The sequence below is a fragment of the Thamnophis sirtalis genome, unplaced genomic scaffold (genome assembly GCF_051295495.1).
Source record: "Thamnophis sirtalis isolate CommonGarterSnake01/CBP01778 unplaced genomic scaffold, rThaSir2_p1.2 scaffold_12, whole genome shotgun sequence".
NCBI lineage: Eukaryota > Metazoa > Chordata > Lepidosauria > Squamata > Natricidae > Thamnophis > Thamnophis sirtalis.
In genome coordinates this window covers 31,179,853-31,194,398 of record NW_028261392.1, presented here as the reverse complement: position 1 = coordinate 31,194,398, position 14,546 = coordinate 31,179,853, and the positions used below count along the sequence as shown (strand labels likewise).

General features: G+C 41.0%; 1 protein-coding gene across 5 annotated transcripts in view; it reads left to right on the top strand.

The window, feature by feature from the left end:
• The window catches only part of LIMS1 (LIM zinc finger domain containing 1), a 78,703-nt gene that overhangs the window by 47,450 nt on the left and 16,707 nt on the right, over positions 1 to 14,546 (top strand). For 3 of the 5 annotated variants that reach the window (XM_014057854.2, XM_087726739.1, XM_087726737.1), the window contains exon 2: positions 11,685 to 11,844. In XM_014057854.2, coding sequence (XP_013913329.1) covers positions 11,685 to 11,844 — 160 coding nt within the window. Of the gene's footprint in view, positions 1 to 9,242; positions 9,681 to 11,684; positions 11,845 to 14,546 lie in introns of those variants that run through there. The other 2 variants (XM_087726735.1, XM_087726736.1) reach the window with 2 other exon arrangements.

The window sequence follows — 14,546 nt, the reverse complement described above, 5'->3', positions numbered from 1 at the left end:
TTTAGATTTGGCCATCTTTAATATGCTACAAGTTTATTTGGCAACACTCTTCCTCTGTTGGGAAAAAATAGCTGTCATACAATCTGTGATGTTGTAATTACATTTCAAATCCATGATTGTCACATGCCTTGTTGAAGTATTGTTTTACATTGAATTAATTAATTATTCAGACAGTAATGATTTTACAAATATTTTGATAGGCTAGAAGTAGATTAAAGTGGAAATAGCTCCTCTGTTATTATCTTCATATATCACACATCTGCTACTTGCTACTTAAAGTATTATTTAATTTACAATATAAAATATATTGTAACTTGTTTACAACTTGTTCACAAAGAGAACTCTAGAGTTCTTGCATTCTGTTTAGCAAAACAATCAAATCAATAATGTCCTTTCCATTTTTGATGAAGGTCAGTCTTCAGTGTGGTATCTCCAATGGAGTCGTTACTATAATAAGAATGTAATATCGAGCCAGAAAGTCTGGTGTTGACATTTACTCCAACCTTATAAGGAATATGGCAGACATATGAGAAGTATTTCATGGCAAGCTTCACCTAGATTAATCAAGGTTTTAATTATAGCACTAAATGAAATGTTCAGTTCATTCATTGTCTCAATATTGTCTCAAATGCAGCTTAATACTCTAAAAGCTTCTGATTAAAAGAAGTATTTTTGTGTATCCAACTTTCACTGTAGCATGAAAGTTTAAATTGCAGCTCAGTGAACTGAGTGAATTAAATCAATGAACTGAAATGAGTTCTGTCAAATTCCTTGTATCATGTGCTTCGTCTTGTGCATTGATTCCTAAGCAAAATTGTAATAGAATGATGTGAAATGTTAAATATACACAAGAACTGAAACAGAAAAAACTATTATTCATTATACAGTACTTCTCATTTTTTCCTGTAGTATTTAAAGGGATTTTGATATTGTTTTGATTTATTATTGAAATAATTCTATGGCTGAGTTCACCTATAGTATTAAATCTGGATTATATGATCAGATTCACACAGAATGTTACACTATAATTTCAAGGATCACAAGCTGAAAACAAGCAACCCATCTTATAATTAAATGTCCTATAAGCTGAAAATAAATACATAACATTATAGCCTATAGTAGAGTATTTGGTATAAATCAGCCCAATATGAAGTTTAAGCTGATTTTGTGTCAAGTTCAGGAATTTGAAGTACAGTCCATGATTACTACAACATACAGTTCCCAAACGTATCTATTTAATAGAAAATCTCCCTGAATTACATTCTAAGAAACATTCACAACATGAATTTCAGAAACTGTCCAATGCTAGTTACAAGTTTTTTAAATGTGGGCCATGTAGTATAAATCATTTCCCTATTTGCTTGTGGAAAATATTGACAATGATGAACATTTTTCATTTTGTAAACCAAAGGAAGTTTTCTTCTTTTGTTATTTGTTCTACTCTGTCTGCCTGAAGTGCTGAAGAGACAGGCATGAGTAGGTGACTAACAACGTCTGAGGCTTTAGTTGCATGATTGCCATATTCTTAAATATTTTATCCTTTAATGGTAAAGGATGTGTGTACTACTATACAGCTCTGTAAAAAAATGCATACGTAAGCCATAGTTTTAAAAAGATTTGCTGTTAAGAAATAAGAGCGAAATCTCTAAATTTCACTGCTCCCACAAACTCTTCCAACTGTTTTCATGCTGCCTTCAGTTTAAAAAACGTTAAGATGCATTGTTGGATAATTGCAATGTTGAAAGGGCACAATGCTTATTCCACATATTTTCCATACCAGTGTATCCAAATGTCACACCCATTAAATCAGTCCTTGCTAAGCTTTCTTTCATGATCCAAAACTGCTTTGACAGAAAATCCTTTTTACTGTTTAATGTAGGTTAAACAATATAAATTAATTTAAATGTCCTGCTGTGGTTGGTTAATGGATTCATGTGTCAATACCCAAAGAAAAACCATTGTTACCCAATTTGAAGTAATTATCCAGGTTTGGGAAACACTGCATTAAGTGATAGAAAATATTACTCAAATTCAAGAAGAAAAGCCAATTTATGGATAAACCATACATAATGAGAATGATGCTACTTAAAATCTACCTAGAGCCGTGATGGTGGGCATGCGTGCCATTGTCAGCTGCCCTTCTGGTTTCCTACATGCATGCTGGTCTTTCCAGGCACTGGAGCCCCAGAAAATGGCCCCAAAAACGGCCTGAAAATGGCTAAAAAAACCAGGCCATTTTTGGTCCATTTCTTGGGCTGAAAAAGGCCCCAAAACAGCCCCAAAAAACAGGCATGCACGCACATTCCAGTTTAGGCACTTGGTGCTGAAAAGGTTCACCATCAGTGACCTAAAGGCTGCAAGTTCTCTTTCTTAAGGAAGAGATGTTTATTCAAGAAACAAAAATGGGAGTTTTTAAAGCAAATTGCTTTTCGAGGGAATTCAGAATATGGGATGTAGTGGACTAAAAATATTAGGCCCTATTAAAACTATCTTGATTGTTTGTAACCTTCAGTTGGCCAAAAAGTGCATTATAGGACAACAGTTTTTGAATCAAGGCGAATGCACACAAATTCTGGGTCTTATTATTCCCATGAAATTTAAACGCGGCAAGGTTGTGGCTGCTTCCGCATCATTATGCTGCCATGTTGCCATGATTTGCTGATTATGCACACCCCTCAGATAAATTTCCCCCACCTAAGCACTCTCCTTGAGCCTTGTGCATCTTCCTCACACCTTTGACCAGCGCCCACACATTCACTGCATGCCCCTTGCAGCCCCTCCTAGTGTTTCCCTTATGCCCCCACCTCCACCTGGCAGCAGCCACTTACCTGCCTGCCAACTTGCTTGCAAGTTGCCTAGGACTTGTCAACTTCCTGTTTGCTTCTCCAATGACTTGGTTGTGAGAAGCTGGCAAAAAGTTGTGTCACCTAACAACCATGGGATTCGGTTAACAATAGCAACCAGGACTGTAGTTGCACTTTATGACTGCATTGCTTTGCAAAAGGAAATTCTGGTCCCAACTGCCATCGTAACTCGAGGACTACCTATATTCATGAAATTTCAAGTCCTACAGTAATTGGTGTATAAACAATCAAGCAGATTTTTTTGGTGTGTAAGATGTACCATTCCCCCTCCCCCCCAAAAAGAGGCCAAAAATGCAATGCATGGAGGCAGCGATGATCTGTAGCAATCCCTGCAGCCTGGAATAGCTGATTGGGTGTATTCCTAAGGTGACCAGACGTCCCGCTTTTGGCGGGACACACCCGCCTTCCAATGCATTTTCCCGCGTCCCGCCCGCCTTTTTAAAAGGCACGCTTTTTTTGGCGCTCGCAGCTCCCGCCCATCAGCTGCTAGCTTGCTGGGCTGGCTCATCGTTCTGTTCTCTATCCTACCAGATGAGCCAGCCCAGCAAGCTAGCAGCTGATGGGCGGGAGCTGCGAGCGCCAAAAAAAGCGTGCTTTTAGCCTTTTACCTACTACCTACAAATTTAAGCCAGCCCAGCCTCCCGCTCACTGATTGGATTGGCCTGGACTCCAGCCAATCAGTGAGCTGGCTGGGATGGGAAATTTTCAGCACGCTTGCGCGAGTTTCCATTTCCTTTCTACAAAAGACGAAAGAGGTTGCAGCTGCGCTGACTGGTGAGTAATCTAATTCTAATCGAATTTTCCGCTCGCCGCGGCAGGAGGAGAGGGTGGGGGCAGCTGCAGCCGCCCGCGGCAGAGAAGTTCCATGCGGTGCAGGGGCTCCCGCCGCCCGGCAGAAGCCCCTGAACCGCGTGCGGGTGGCTGCCCCCTCCTCCTCCCTGTCCTCCTGCGGCCGCGAGGAGTAGTCCGTTCGTGCAGAAATTGCCCGCCCTGGCTGAGTGAATTGGGATCGCCTGCGGCCGCGAGGAATACTCCATTTGTGTAGGAGTCCTCGCGGCCGCAGGCGATCCCAATTGAATTCACTCTGTGCGGGCGGCTCGGCTGCCCCCCCTCCTCCCTCTCCTGCGGCCGCGAGGAGTAGTCCGTTCGTGCAGAAATTGCCCGCCCCGGCTGAGTGAATTGGGATCGCCTGCGGCCGCGAGGAATACTCCATTCGTGCAGGAGTCGGGCGGCTCGGCTGCCCCCTCCTCCTCCCTCTCCTGCGGCCGCGAGGAGTAGTCCGTTCGTGCAGAAATTGCCCGCCCTGGCTGAGTGAATTGGGATCGCCTGCGGCCACGAGGAATACTCCGTTCGTGCAGGAGTCGGGCGGCTCGGCTGCCCCCTCCTCCTCCCTCTCCTGCGGCCGCGAGGAGTAGTCCATTCGTGCAGAAATTGCCCGCCCTGGCTGAGTGAATTGGGATCGCCTGCGGCCGTGAGGAATCCATTTGTGCAGGGATCCTCGCGGCCGCAGGCGATCCCAATTAAATTCACTCTGTGCGGGCGGCAGGCGCTGCGCCCACGAGGAGCTGCCTCTTCGTGAATGGGATCGCCGCCTCCGAGAGCATGGGCGCAGCGGCTGCCGCCCACACAGAACGTCATGCGGGGGTCCCGCCGCCCGGCAGAAGCCCCGGGACCCAGTGCAAATTCGCTGCGCAAGGTGAAACGGCCGGCAGCAGCCTCGCTCTCCTGCTGCGGCTTCTGTTTCAGTAGGGAAGAAAACTTCCTTTCGCTTCCCGGGCTTCTGCCGCCCGGCAGAAGCCCCGGGACCCAGTCAAATTCGGGAAGCGAAAAGAAGTTTTCTTCCCTACTGAAACAGAAGCCGCAGCAGGAGAGCGAGGCTGCTGCCGGCCGTTTCACCTTGCGCAGCGAATTTGACTGGGTCCCGGGCTTCTGCCACCCGGCAGAAGCCCCGGGACCCAGTCAAATTCGCTGCGCAAGGTGAAACGGCTGGCAGCAGCCTCGCTCTCCTGTGGCCAGCGTCCGTTTCAGTCGCTTCCCTTGTCCGTCTTGATTGCTGGAAGCAGTAACAAACGGCGCGTCCGCTCCGCATCGCCCTGACAACCACCCCAGCCGGCGGCTACCGGGCCTCGCTGGAGTCAATTGCAAAACTGCGTTCAGCGCTTTGAAGACCTGAGGCATCTTGGGAAATATAGTTCCCTATCAGAAAGAATGGAGTAGCTGCGAATTTGTAACAACATAATATAACTTGGTGCTTCGCAGGTTACGAAAATCTCGTTTGATTTGCACACTGTTTTTTAAAAGGTAGATAAAGAAATTATGCTGTGAAAGCGACTAGATAGCCCCCCTCCCCTTCCTGTGTGTGAGAAAGGGAAGGAGAGGAAGGAAGGAGGGAGGGGGGAGGAAAAGAAGAAGGGAGGGGGGGAGAAGATGGAAGGAGAAAAGATGGATGGAAGGAGAAAGAATGGAAGGAGAAGGAGGAAGATGGAAGAAGAAAGGAAGAAAAAGAAGAAGGGAGGGAGAAGGAAGGAGGTAGGAAGAAAAGGGGAAGAGAGGGAAAGAGCAGAAAGACAAAGAGGATGAAGTTGATAGGCAAGAGGAAGGGGGAAGGAAGGGAAAAAAGAGGGAGAGAGGAAAGAAGAAAGGATGGAACTAGAAAGGAAAGAAGGGAAGGAGGGAGGAAAGGGGAAGACAGGGAAAGAGCAGAAAGACAGAGAAGGTGAAGGTAGATAGGCAGAAGGAAGGAAGAAGCAAGAAATAGGAAAGGAGGGAAGGAGAAAGGAACAAAAGCAAAGAGGAAGGGAGAAATGGAAAGAGCAGAAAGACAGAGAAGGTAGATGGGCAAAAGAAATGAAGCTGAAAGAATGGAAGGAGGAAGGAAGAGAAAAAAGGAAGAAGGGAGTGAGTGAGGAAAGGAGATGATGGAAGGAGAAAGGAAGGAAGAGAGGGAAAGAGCAGAAGATGGATATGTTGGCATGAAAGGGATCCGGGCACAATCTCACCTGTTCCAAGTAAAGTTGCCTTTTGCAATTGGCTACCGGTAATCCTCGACTTACGACCAGGATTGATCCCCCAATTTCTGTTGCTAAGGGAGACGTTTGTTAAATGATTTTTGCCTCATTTTGCGACCTTTTATTGCCACGCTAAGTGAATCATGGTGGTTGTTAAGTCAGGAACATGGCTGCTTAGTGACCAAAATTACAATGGCATTGAAAAAAGTGACTGATGACCATTTTTCACACTTAGCGACCATTTTCACACTTAGCGACCGTTGTGGCATCCTCATGGTTACGCGATCAAAATGTTGATGTTTGGCAACAGATTCGTATTTCTGATGATAGTTTGAAATGGTGACAGTATAAATTATTGCTGGTGTAATACTTAACAATGGTTTTTAAGGATTTCTTTTATTTATAGAATACCTTTTTTATTATTTTGGGGGGATTTTTACTTTTAAATTGTTTATAAAATGTATTTACTACAAGAAATGTTCCTTTTTGCAAATGTGATCTTTGCAAATCTTTGTGATGCAATATGTTCAGACCAGGTTTATGTGTCTCAAAGTGGCTGCTATTCTATGGGCAGGCCAGGTTGGTGCAAGGCAGCTTTGCCAGATTTTGTGTGTTTCACCCTCATTGAATTTTATATCGTATAAAGAATGGAAGGAGGAAGGAAGAGAAAAAAGGAGGAAGGGAGTGAGTGAGGAAAGAAGAGGATGGAAGGAGGGAGGAAGGAAGGAAGAGAGGGAAAGAGCAGAAGACAGATAAGGTGAAGGTAGATAAGCAAGAGGAATGAAGGAAGAAGTGAGGAGTCTCGAGGAGGGGGAAAACATTTAGTGACCAAAGTTACAATGGCATTGAAAAAAGTGACTGATGACCATTTTTCACACTTAGCGACCGTTGCGACCATTTTTCACACTTAGCGACCGTTGCAGCATCCTCATGGTCACGTGATCAAAATTTTGTTTGGCAACAGATTCGTATTTATTCTGGTTTCAGTGTCCTGGGGTGACCTTTTGACAAAAAAAGTTTTTTTAATCAAGCCCCCCCCGTTCCCCCCCCCCCGGTCAAGGGTGTCCCTCTTTTCCAATCTGAAAATCTGGTCACCTTATGTATTCCCCACCAATCAGCTGTGTTGAATCAGGCTGAAATAAGTACTGAAGCTAACCTGGCTGGTCAGAGTTTGCAACAGCAATCACATTCAGAAAGCACAGTAGCTGGTTCAGCGGGATTCAAAATAATAATAATATACAATACAATACCAAAAGCAGGTTTTCCAAGGTGGCAGTAAACACAAGCAAATCACAAGCAGTTTCACTTTCAGTTCTCGGCTAAGCCAGGCTCCTTTCTATCTCCTTGTTGCTCACATGGCAAATTTCAGAGTCCAAATAGCCCTCATTGGCTGACTTAGTTGCTATGCCTATTCAATGACCTTGTTACCACGTGTCAGCTGAATACCATGGATGCTGATAGGCAGATGCTGATAGGCAGAATTTTTTTCTTCTTATTTTCCTTCCCAAAAACTATGGTGCGTCTTATACTCCAAAAAATATGGTAATATTCAGGTTTTATGGGCCTGTAGAGACTTCTGTGATAATAAAAAAAATGAGGTAATATTTGGATATTCTTTTTTCACACACACTCATAATTGTACTCCTTAAATTATTTTTCACATCCCTGTATTCCATTTTACTCAATTCTTCTATCTGTACCTCCTTTGTACTTTATGCTACCATCTGTATCTTTTTATGAGTTTCCATATAATCTGAGTTATTCATGCCTAGAGTTAGGTCTGTTAGGTAAGCTCCCCGTTGGGAGAGCGAGTACGTTCAACGAAGTGTTGTGAGAATTGTGTTGGTGAACACACAAACCAGCATACAGAGACACTGCAGTTTAAATAGGCATTTTACTTTTGTGGAAATAGAGGTATCAGAGTCCATCAAACAGTCCAAGTCATACATGGATAAGACAGTCAGTCATCAACGTCTTTCAGTTAAGGGATAATCCAAATAACATAGTCCAGTAACATATAATCAGTCCAGTAATCAAGGTTTGCTAACAGTTGCAAAACTTACAATAGCTCACGGCACTCAAATCAGATCAGCCCAGCATCTAACGAACAGAGAGAGAGCTAACAGTCATTCTGGCTCCCTCTTATGGCCGATTGAGGAAAACAGCAACCAATCACATTTTACAGTATGATTTAAAGCAACAGGTACAACATTGTTACATGATTTATATATTGCCAACCCAACCGTTAGAATCATATTCCTAACAAGGTCTGCTATAAAAATTTCCTTCCAACAACATGCTGTTCCTTCTGAAACATTCCCAACACAAGTATCTTCCCACAAATACATTACAGTAAACAAAACTATTTCTATAGAAACTTAGCACAACCCAGTGACCCTTGTTAAAAGATACCATCAATAAGAAATGTCTGCTTCAAACCTCATCTAAAAGTTTATTAAAACAGAAATTCATTGGATAATCTTAGGAGGATTATATGATGCTGGTAATGGTATTGCTGGTGGTGGGTTTTTAAAATCTTCTGACTTGCAAAAGAGTTTTTTAGGAAAAGTGCCATAGTATTATTCTTATTGTTATTGTCATGAAAATGCTTCTTTCATATAAAAAGGCATCCTATGGAGACAATGTGGTCATGCATCTTACCATATTTTTCAGAATATAAAATGCACTGGAATATAAGACATACCAAGATTTTGAAGTGGCAAATTTTAAAAAAAGGTTTTGCACTCTGCAGACCTCCCAAAAATGGTCCATTTTTTTGTCAAAAAAGGCCATGCACATCCTTTAGGAGGCTTGTAGAGTGCTTGGGGGGGGGAATGAGCAAAAAATGACCTATTTTTCACTCATTTTTGCCCTTCCTAGCCCCCAGGAGCACTCTGGAAGCCTCCTAAAGACTGTGCACGGCTTCTTTTTGCAAAGGGGGAGAGGGTCAGGAGGCAAAAAATGCTATATTCAGTGTATAAGACGCACCCAGATTTTCACCCTCTTTTTGAGGGAAAAAGGTGCATTTTATACTCTGAAAACTACAGTAATTGCCCAATGTTGCTAAGGTGTTAAAGCAGAAAAGATGTAAACTCTTCAACCTTAGATACAATGTGTTCTCTAGTCAATAGAAGATGGAGTATTTGCAAAGAGTAAAGCCAATTTTCCTAGATGTGGTTTTCCTAACACAGTATTTCCTTCTAATCTTTGCAAAGGCGTTAGCAGTCCTGATATAAATATAAAGGCATGCCAGAATACTGGAGTAAGTTTTTCCACATTAAACAGTCAGTGACAACTAGCATGCCCAGGCTTACATTTTTTCTAATAGTATTGCCTTAGTCAAACTCTTGCTAATAACAGTAAGTAGAAAAGATCATCTGTGATCTTTTCTGGTCTGTGTAAGTTGCTCTTACTACCTTCCAATGGAATTTGCTGCTTGGTTCCTGTGACATCTCTAACCTCCCAGTGACATTCAAACTGTTCTGTAGCTGAACTTTTAACTTGAAGCTCTTCAAACTGCACATAGCTTGATCCAGTTCTTGGGAATTGTTCCTCTCCTTATTCCTACCTTCAGTGGTTTCTTCAGAGCTCTCTGCTCCAGTTCTTTTTCAAACAGTTGCAAATTAAGAATGGAGTTCCGAAACAGAGGAGATTCCTGTGCAATCCCAGAGAATGAAGAAATATCTGACATTCCTCAAACTGCCCATGATAACTATGCAAACGAGAGCGAAAGAGCCGTGTCAAAGTTGCAGCGCAGGCATAGTGACGTAAAAGTATACAAAGAAATATGTGACTTCTATGCAAAATTGTGAGTTTACCTTCTCAATTGATCTGGGACCTGGGCTACTAGTGTTTCTTCAAGCATAGTCTTGATTGATATTCATGTGACTGAGTGATATAGCATGACTCGATAACAAGATGTTGTGGAGGTTTTGTAAATTAATCTGGGTATTGTGTGTACTGTATTATGTAATGTTTATTTGTTTCTGGTTCCAGAACTAACATCCTTATCGGACTCCTGATGTGCTCTTCGGGTGTATTACAAATATGAAATGGCAATAGTCTGTAATTTCATATGTAGCCTGAAATGCAACGAAAATAAAATTTTCTAAATTCAATTGAAAATACCTTCATTGGATTGACTAGTGTACAAATAGCTGTGAATCCTAATCCTGTACACAAAGAGAAACTATAGCTTATTTCATGTAGCTCATTTCCTAGTAAATATGTACCACGTTGATTCCTGGCAGAAAAATCCTATATATAACTACTTTGAAATGTTGGACTGTTTCTAGGGAAGTATATATATAGGATTGTTGTTTTAAATTGCAATCCAGGCTACTTTTAGCAGAATATAAATTCCATTTATCATAGTGAATGTTATCTTGGGGCGGAGGGGGGGAGGGAGATGGACCCTGTCATATTCTAACAGCACAAGCTACATATTTCAGACTTTCACACCAGTATTGCAGTCAAAGTTTAATTTGAAGGAATGCAAAAATCAGAGGAAGCTATCGATGTGCATTCCACTTTATGAGTATTATAGAGAGACTGTTTTGGAAATGCTGGCAAAATAAACTATTCTGCAGCTGTCTCAATCCTGTATGGTAATACTGCAGTGTACTTCACTTAATACCAAATGTGAGACAGTTCCTTAGATTACAAACTGTTTTAAGCATAGATCTCCATTGCAAGCATGCCGTGTTGTTCTGTAGCTAGAAGCAAAGTGTTTTATTATGGATTCTAATCTATGTTAAGATAACATTAGAATGCTTGGCACTTCCGAAATTATTTATTAGTGTTTTCAGTAAGTGGAAAGTGACTTGAGTGTTCTTCTAAAATGTTAAGAATAGCTTGTATAGTCATCACACAGGGATGTGGAAAAATTCAGATAGCTGTTTTGCCACAATCAAAATCTACTTAAATATTTTTAATGTATTAGATCAGATAGTTACATTGCATAGAATCAAGTGGATTTCAGATTATTTCATGTGTAACAATTTTCTATAATTTGATCAATTAACCAAGCTTATGATGTGTGCTACATACACTGAGATGTGAGAATTTGAATCTCTTTATGTAATTCATAAAAAATATGCTGGAGAAAGCTACAAAATATGGACAAAGGATAAACATCAGTTGGATATGCTGACAAAATACCTGTGGATATGATTTTCCAATTTGTTCCTGCATCTTATACACTGATGAAAAGTGTGATCTATATATGTGTTACACAGCAAAACAACTCAAACACTGATGCATCATTGGGGCAGGGTCTTATCTCAATACTGTTTAATTATATATAGCATATTTAAATCAAATTTACCATAATCAGTGGGTATCCTTATGTGATTACCCCATGCCACTGAGGAAAAACAAAGGGAAAGAAATATGAGATCTCTAGGCCATACACATCTTTTGGTATGATTACTGGTTCATAAAATGAGGACTCAGATCATTGGGGGCAATATACTGACTCTAAACTTCTTCGAGAGGGCTGTAAAACACTGAAGGATTTCTGTGAGAATGAGCTTCCCTTTGACTACTAGTCTCCTTTAGTTGCTTAATCTGCCTTTGCTACCAACGTCTGATTTCTCAAAGAGGAACCAATGCTAACTGAAAAGGGGACGTCCCCACTGGCTTTCCCCACTGGCTTTTGGGGTAGGGCCAGCATACTACAAATGATTACCTTTTTAAAATAAAATCCATAGAAAAGACTTGTCTTTTTTTATTGCCAAGCTGAATAAGCTGCCTCTTGTCGTAAACACATGATCATCCAGTTACGTTCTCATGCAGTTCTCTTTTGTTACAGCAACATGGCCAATGCTCTTGCCAATGCCATGTGTGAACGCTGCCGAGGAGGCTTTGCACCTGCAGAAAAGATTGTGAACAGCAATGGGGAGCTGTACCACGAGCAGTGCTTTGTGTGTGCCCAGTGCTTCCAACAATTCCCCGAGGGACTTTTTTATGAGGTCAGTTCCTTTGACTTGTTGCTTCTGCCTTTAGAAATTAATCTTTGTTCCAATATTTTGTTTTAAATAGCGAAGATGACATTTTTAAAATCAGGTAAAGTTCTGTGATGTATCTTGCCTTGCGACCCCAGTTATATTAGAAACCCCAAATGTATCCTTTGATAATGCCTTCTGGAAACCAGTTGCCTCACGTTAGATCAGCCTTCACCATCTTGCTTCTCTTTTGGAGTGCTGGGCTCATTATTGCTAGAATTCCAAGATAATATAAATTTACTCATTCATATTGCTATTGACTCTGATAACTGTGATTTTAGAATTTGCCAGACTTAATACCTCTAGCAACTGGTGTTAAGAAAGACTGCAGGTAAATACACGTATCCATTTATGATGTGTTAAATTATCGTGCTTATAATACTTAGTTTTGGTCAGGGTGAAATTTACTTACCTTTTCTACTGGTTTGCAAATGTGAGCATGCTGCACATACAGTGCAGCAATGCACGAATGAGTAACTAATAGCAGTTTTCTCTTAGCTTGTATCTTGGTGTCAAAAAATCCAGAGTGACAAAGGGAATCTAAGTTAGTAACATACAAGCAAGGAAGTTCAAGTAACTAGGCCAGTGAGAAAAAAGTTGCCTCTCACATTAATCATTATCATGAGATTTAATGAATGGTAGGTCAGCTATACTGGCTAGGGATATTTATAATAGCCCTGCTACATAAGAAAATCACAATCTAGAATAGAGGATTAAAGTAAAACAACTATTAGCTATCTACAAATGCTAACCATGCAATATTTTTAATATGGGATATTCAGTTTTCAAAAGGGGATTGTATTTCTTGTTTTTCACCTTGTCTGTAACTCATCTTCAATTAATTTTTAAACAGTCATTTGGGGTACTGTGCCATAACCTGAAAACATATTCAGATGCTTCCTATGAGCTAGTGATTGTTATAAGACACTTGCAGTGAATCATAGAGATGACAGGAATTAAAATCTAACCCTCATGGAAACTTTTGCAACAGTCAAAATATTTCTGCTTACTTTGGTCAGGATAGCTTCCTAAAGAAAAAATATTGTTTCCTGAACTAGTACAAAATGATCGTACCCAACCGAGACAGATAAAAGCCAGTTTTATCTTTACATACATAACCAGTATAATATCTCTGCCATGACAATGGAGCAGCACTGTACTTCATAATGTAAAATTTTAAACAGGCTATGAAAAAAGGAGGGGTTTGTTTTGGTTTAACCAATGAACTCCCTAAACCCTTGCTTTAATCCATAGTTTGCAATCTCTTCGAAAGTTGGATAGTTTTCTCTGACATTTCCCCAGAGGAAGTAGGAGCCAAGGTGGCGCAGTGGTTAAATGCAGCACTGCAGGCTACTGCTAGATCAGCAGGTCAGCGGTTCAAATCTCACCGGCTCAGGGTTGACTCAGCCTTCCATCCTTCCGAGGTGGGTAAAATGAGGACCCAGATTGTTGGGGGCAATATGCTGACTCTCTGTAAACCGCTTAGAGAGGCCTGAAAGGCCTATGAAGCGGTATATAAGTCCACTGCTATTGCTATAAGTATCCACAGTATGTACAAGAATCTCACCCTTACTATTTTTATAAATAATTCAAGACAGTAAACATATCTGATACTCTTGTCCTATTTTACCCACAAAAACAATTCAGGTGAGGTTAATTGGGCTGAGTGAGAGCAATTGGCCCAAAATCACCCAAATGACTTTGATGCTTAAAGCAGGATTAGATTTATTATTCCTTGAACATATGCCCTCTTAAAGTACTGTAACTAAGAGCACTCATAGGCCATTTGGATTAAATATTACATCTGAATATGTTATAGTTACTCATTTAAAAATCATAAACTATTAAGATAACCAAACTTCAGATAAACTTTTGTTAGGAAGAAAATCTCAGAATCAAATTCAATTATACGCACTCACCAATTTAACTGTGATTTTTTTTGTGTGACAGTTTTTTAGTGTGGTGGTTAAGGTGATGGCCTAGAAACCAGGAGATTGAGTTCTGCCACTAAATTTATCCTACATTTAAGATATTTAGTTTGCTGAAATGTCCTCTCAGGCTTCAAACTGCTGCTCTATGTCTATCAGATTTACTGTACACTTTATGTTTATTAGTAAACAGGCACTAAATTGTTCAGGTTTGTGGTGCTAAATATTTACTTTAGCAGAATTATTAATTAATTAATTTGGAAATATTATCTGCAATTATCAAATTAATGTTTCTCTATAGAGTTACCTAGGAGCAACCTCCATTGAACAAATGTAAGTCCAGAAAAGTAGACCTCCTAGAGTAATAACGGGATAGAACTCAATTAAACAAACATATCTGTTCTGGCCCCCCTCCATCCGGTAATGAATGCAGACACAGGCTTAGCTGTTTGCCACTCTTTATTCACAGCAATTATAATCCTGTTGGCTGAAAGCCCAGATACGACTCACTGGCAAGAAGTTGGCAGCAACTCAGAAGCCAACAGACATGGGAACACAAGGCAGACCAGACAAGGACTTCTCCAGATTACTACGAACAGTTGTGTCCTGCAAAAGGACTCCTCCCAAAGTCTCTTCTTATATACTCTCTTGGGAGGGGCCAAGTCACAACCACGTGGGCTTGATTATCTCGTATGAGTCTGTCTTCGTAACTGCTGCCTCCGTTTCTCTGCCCTACGTTGC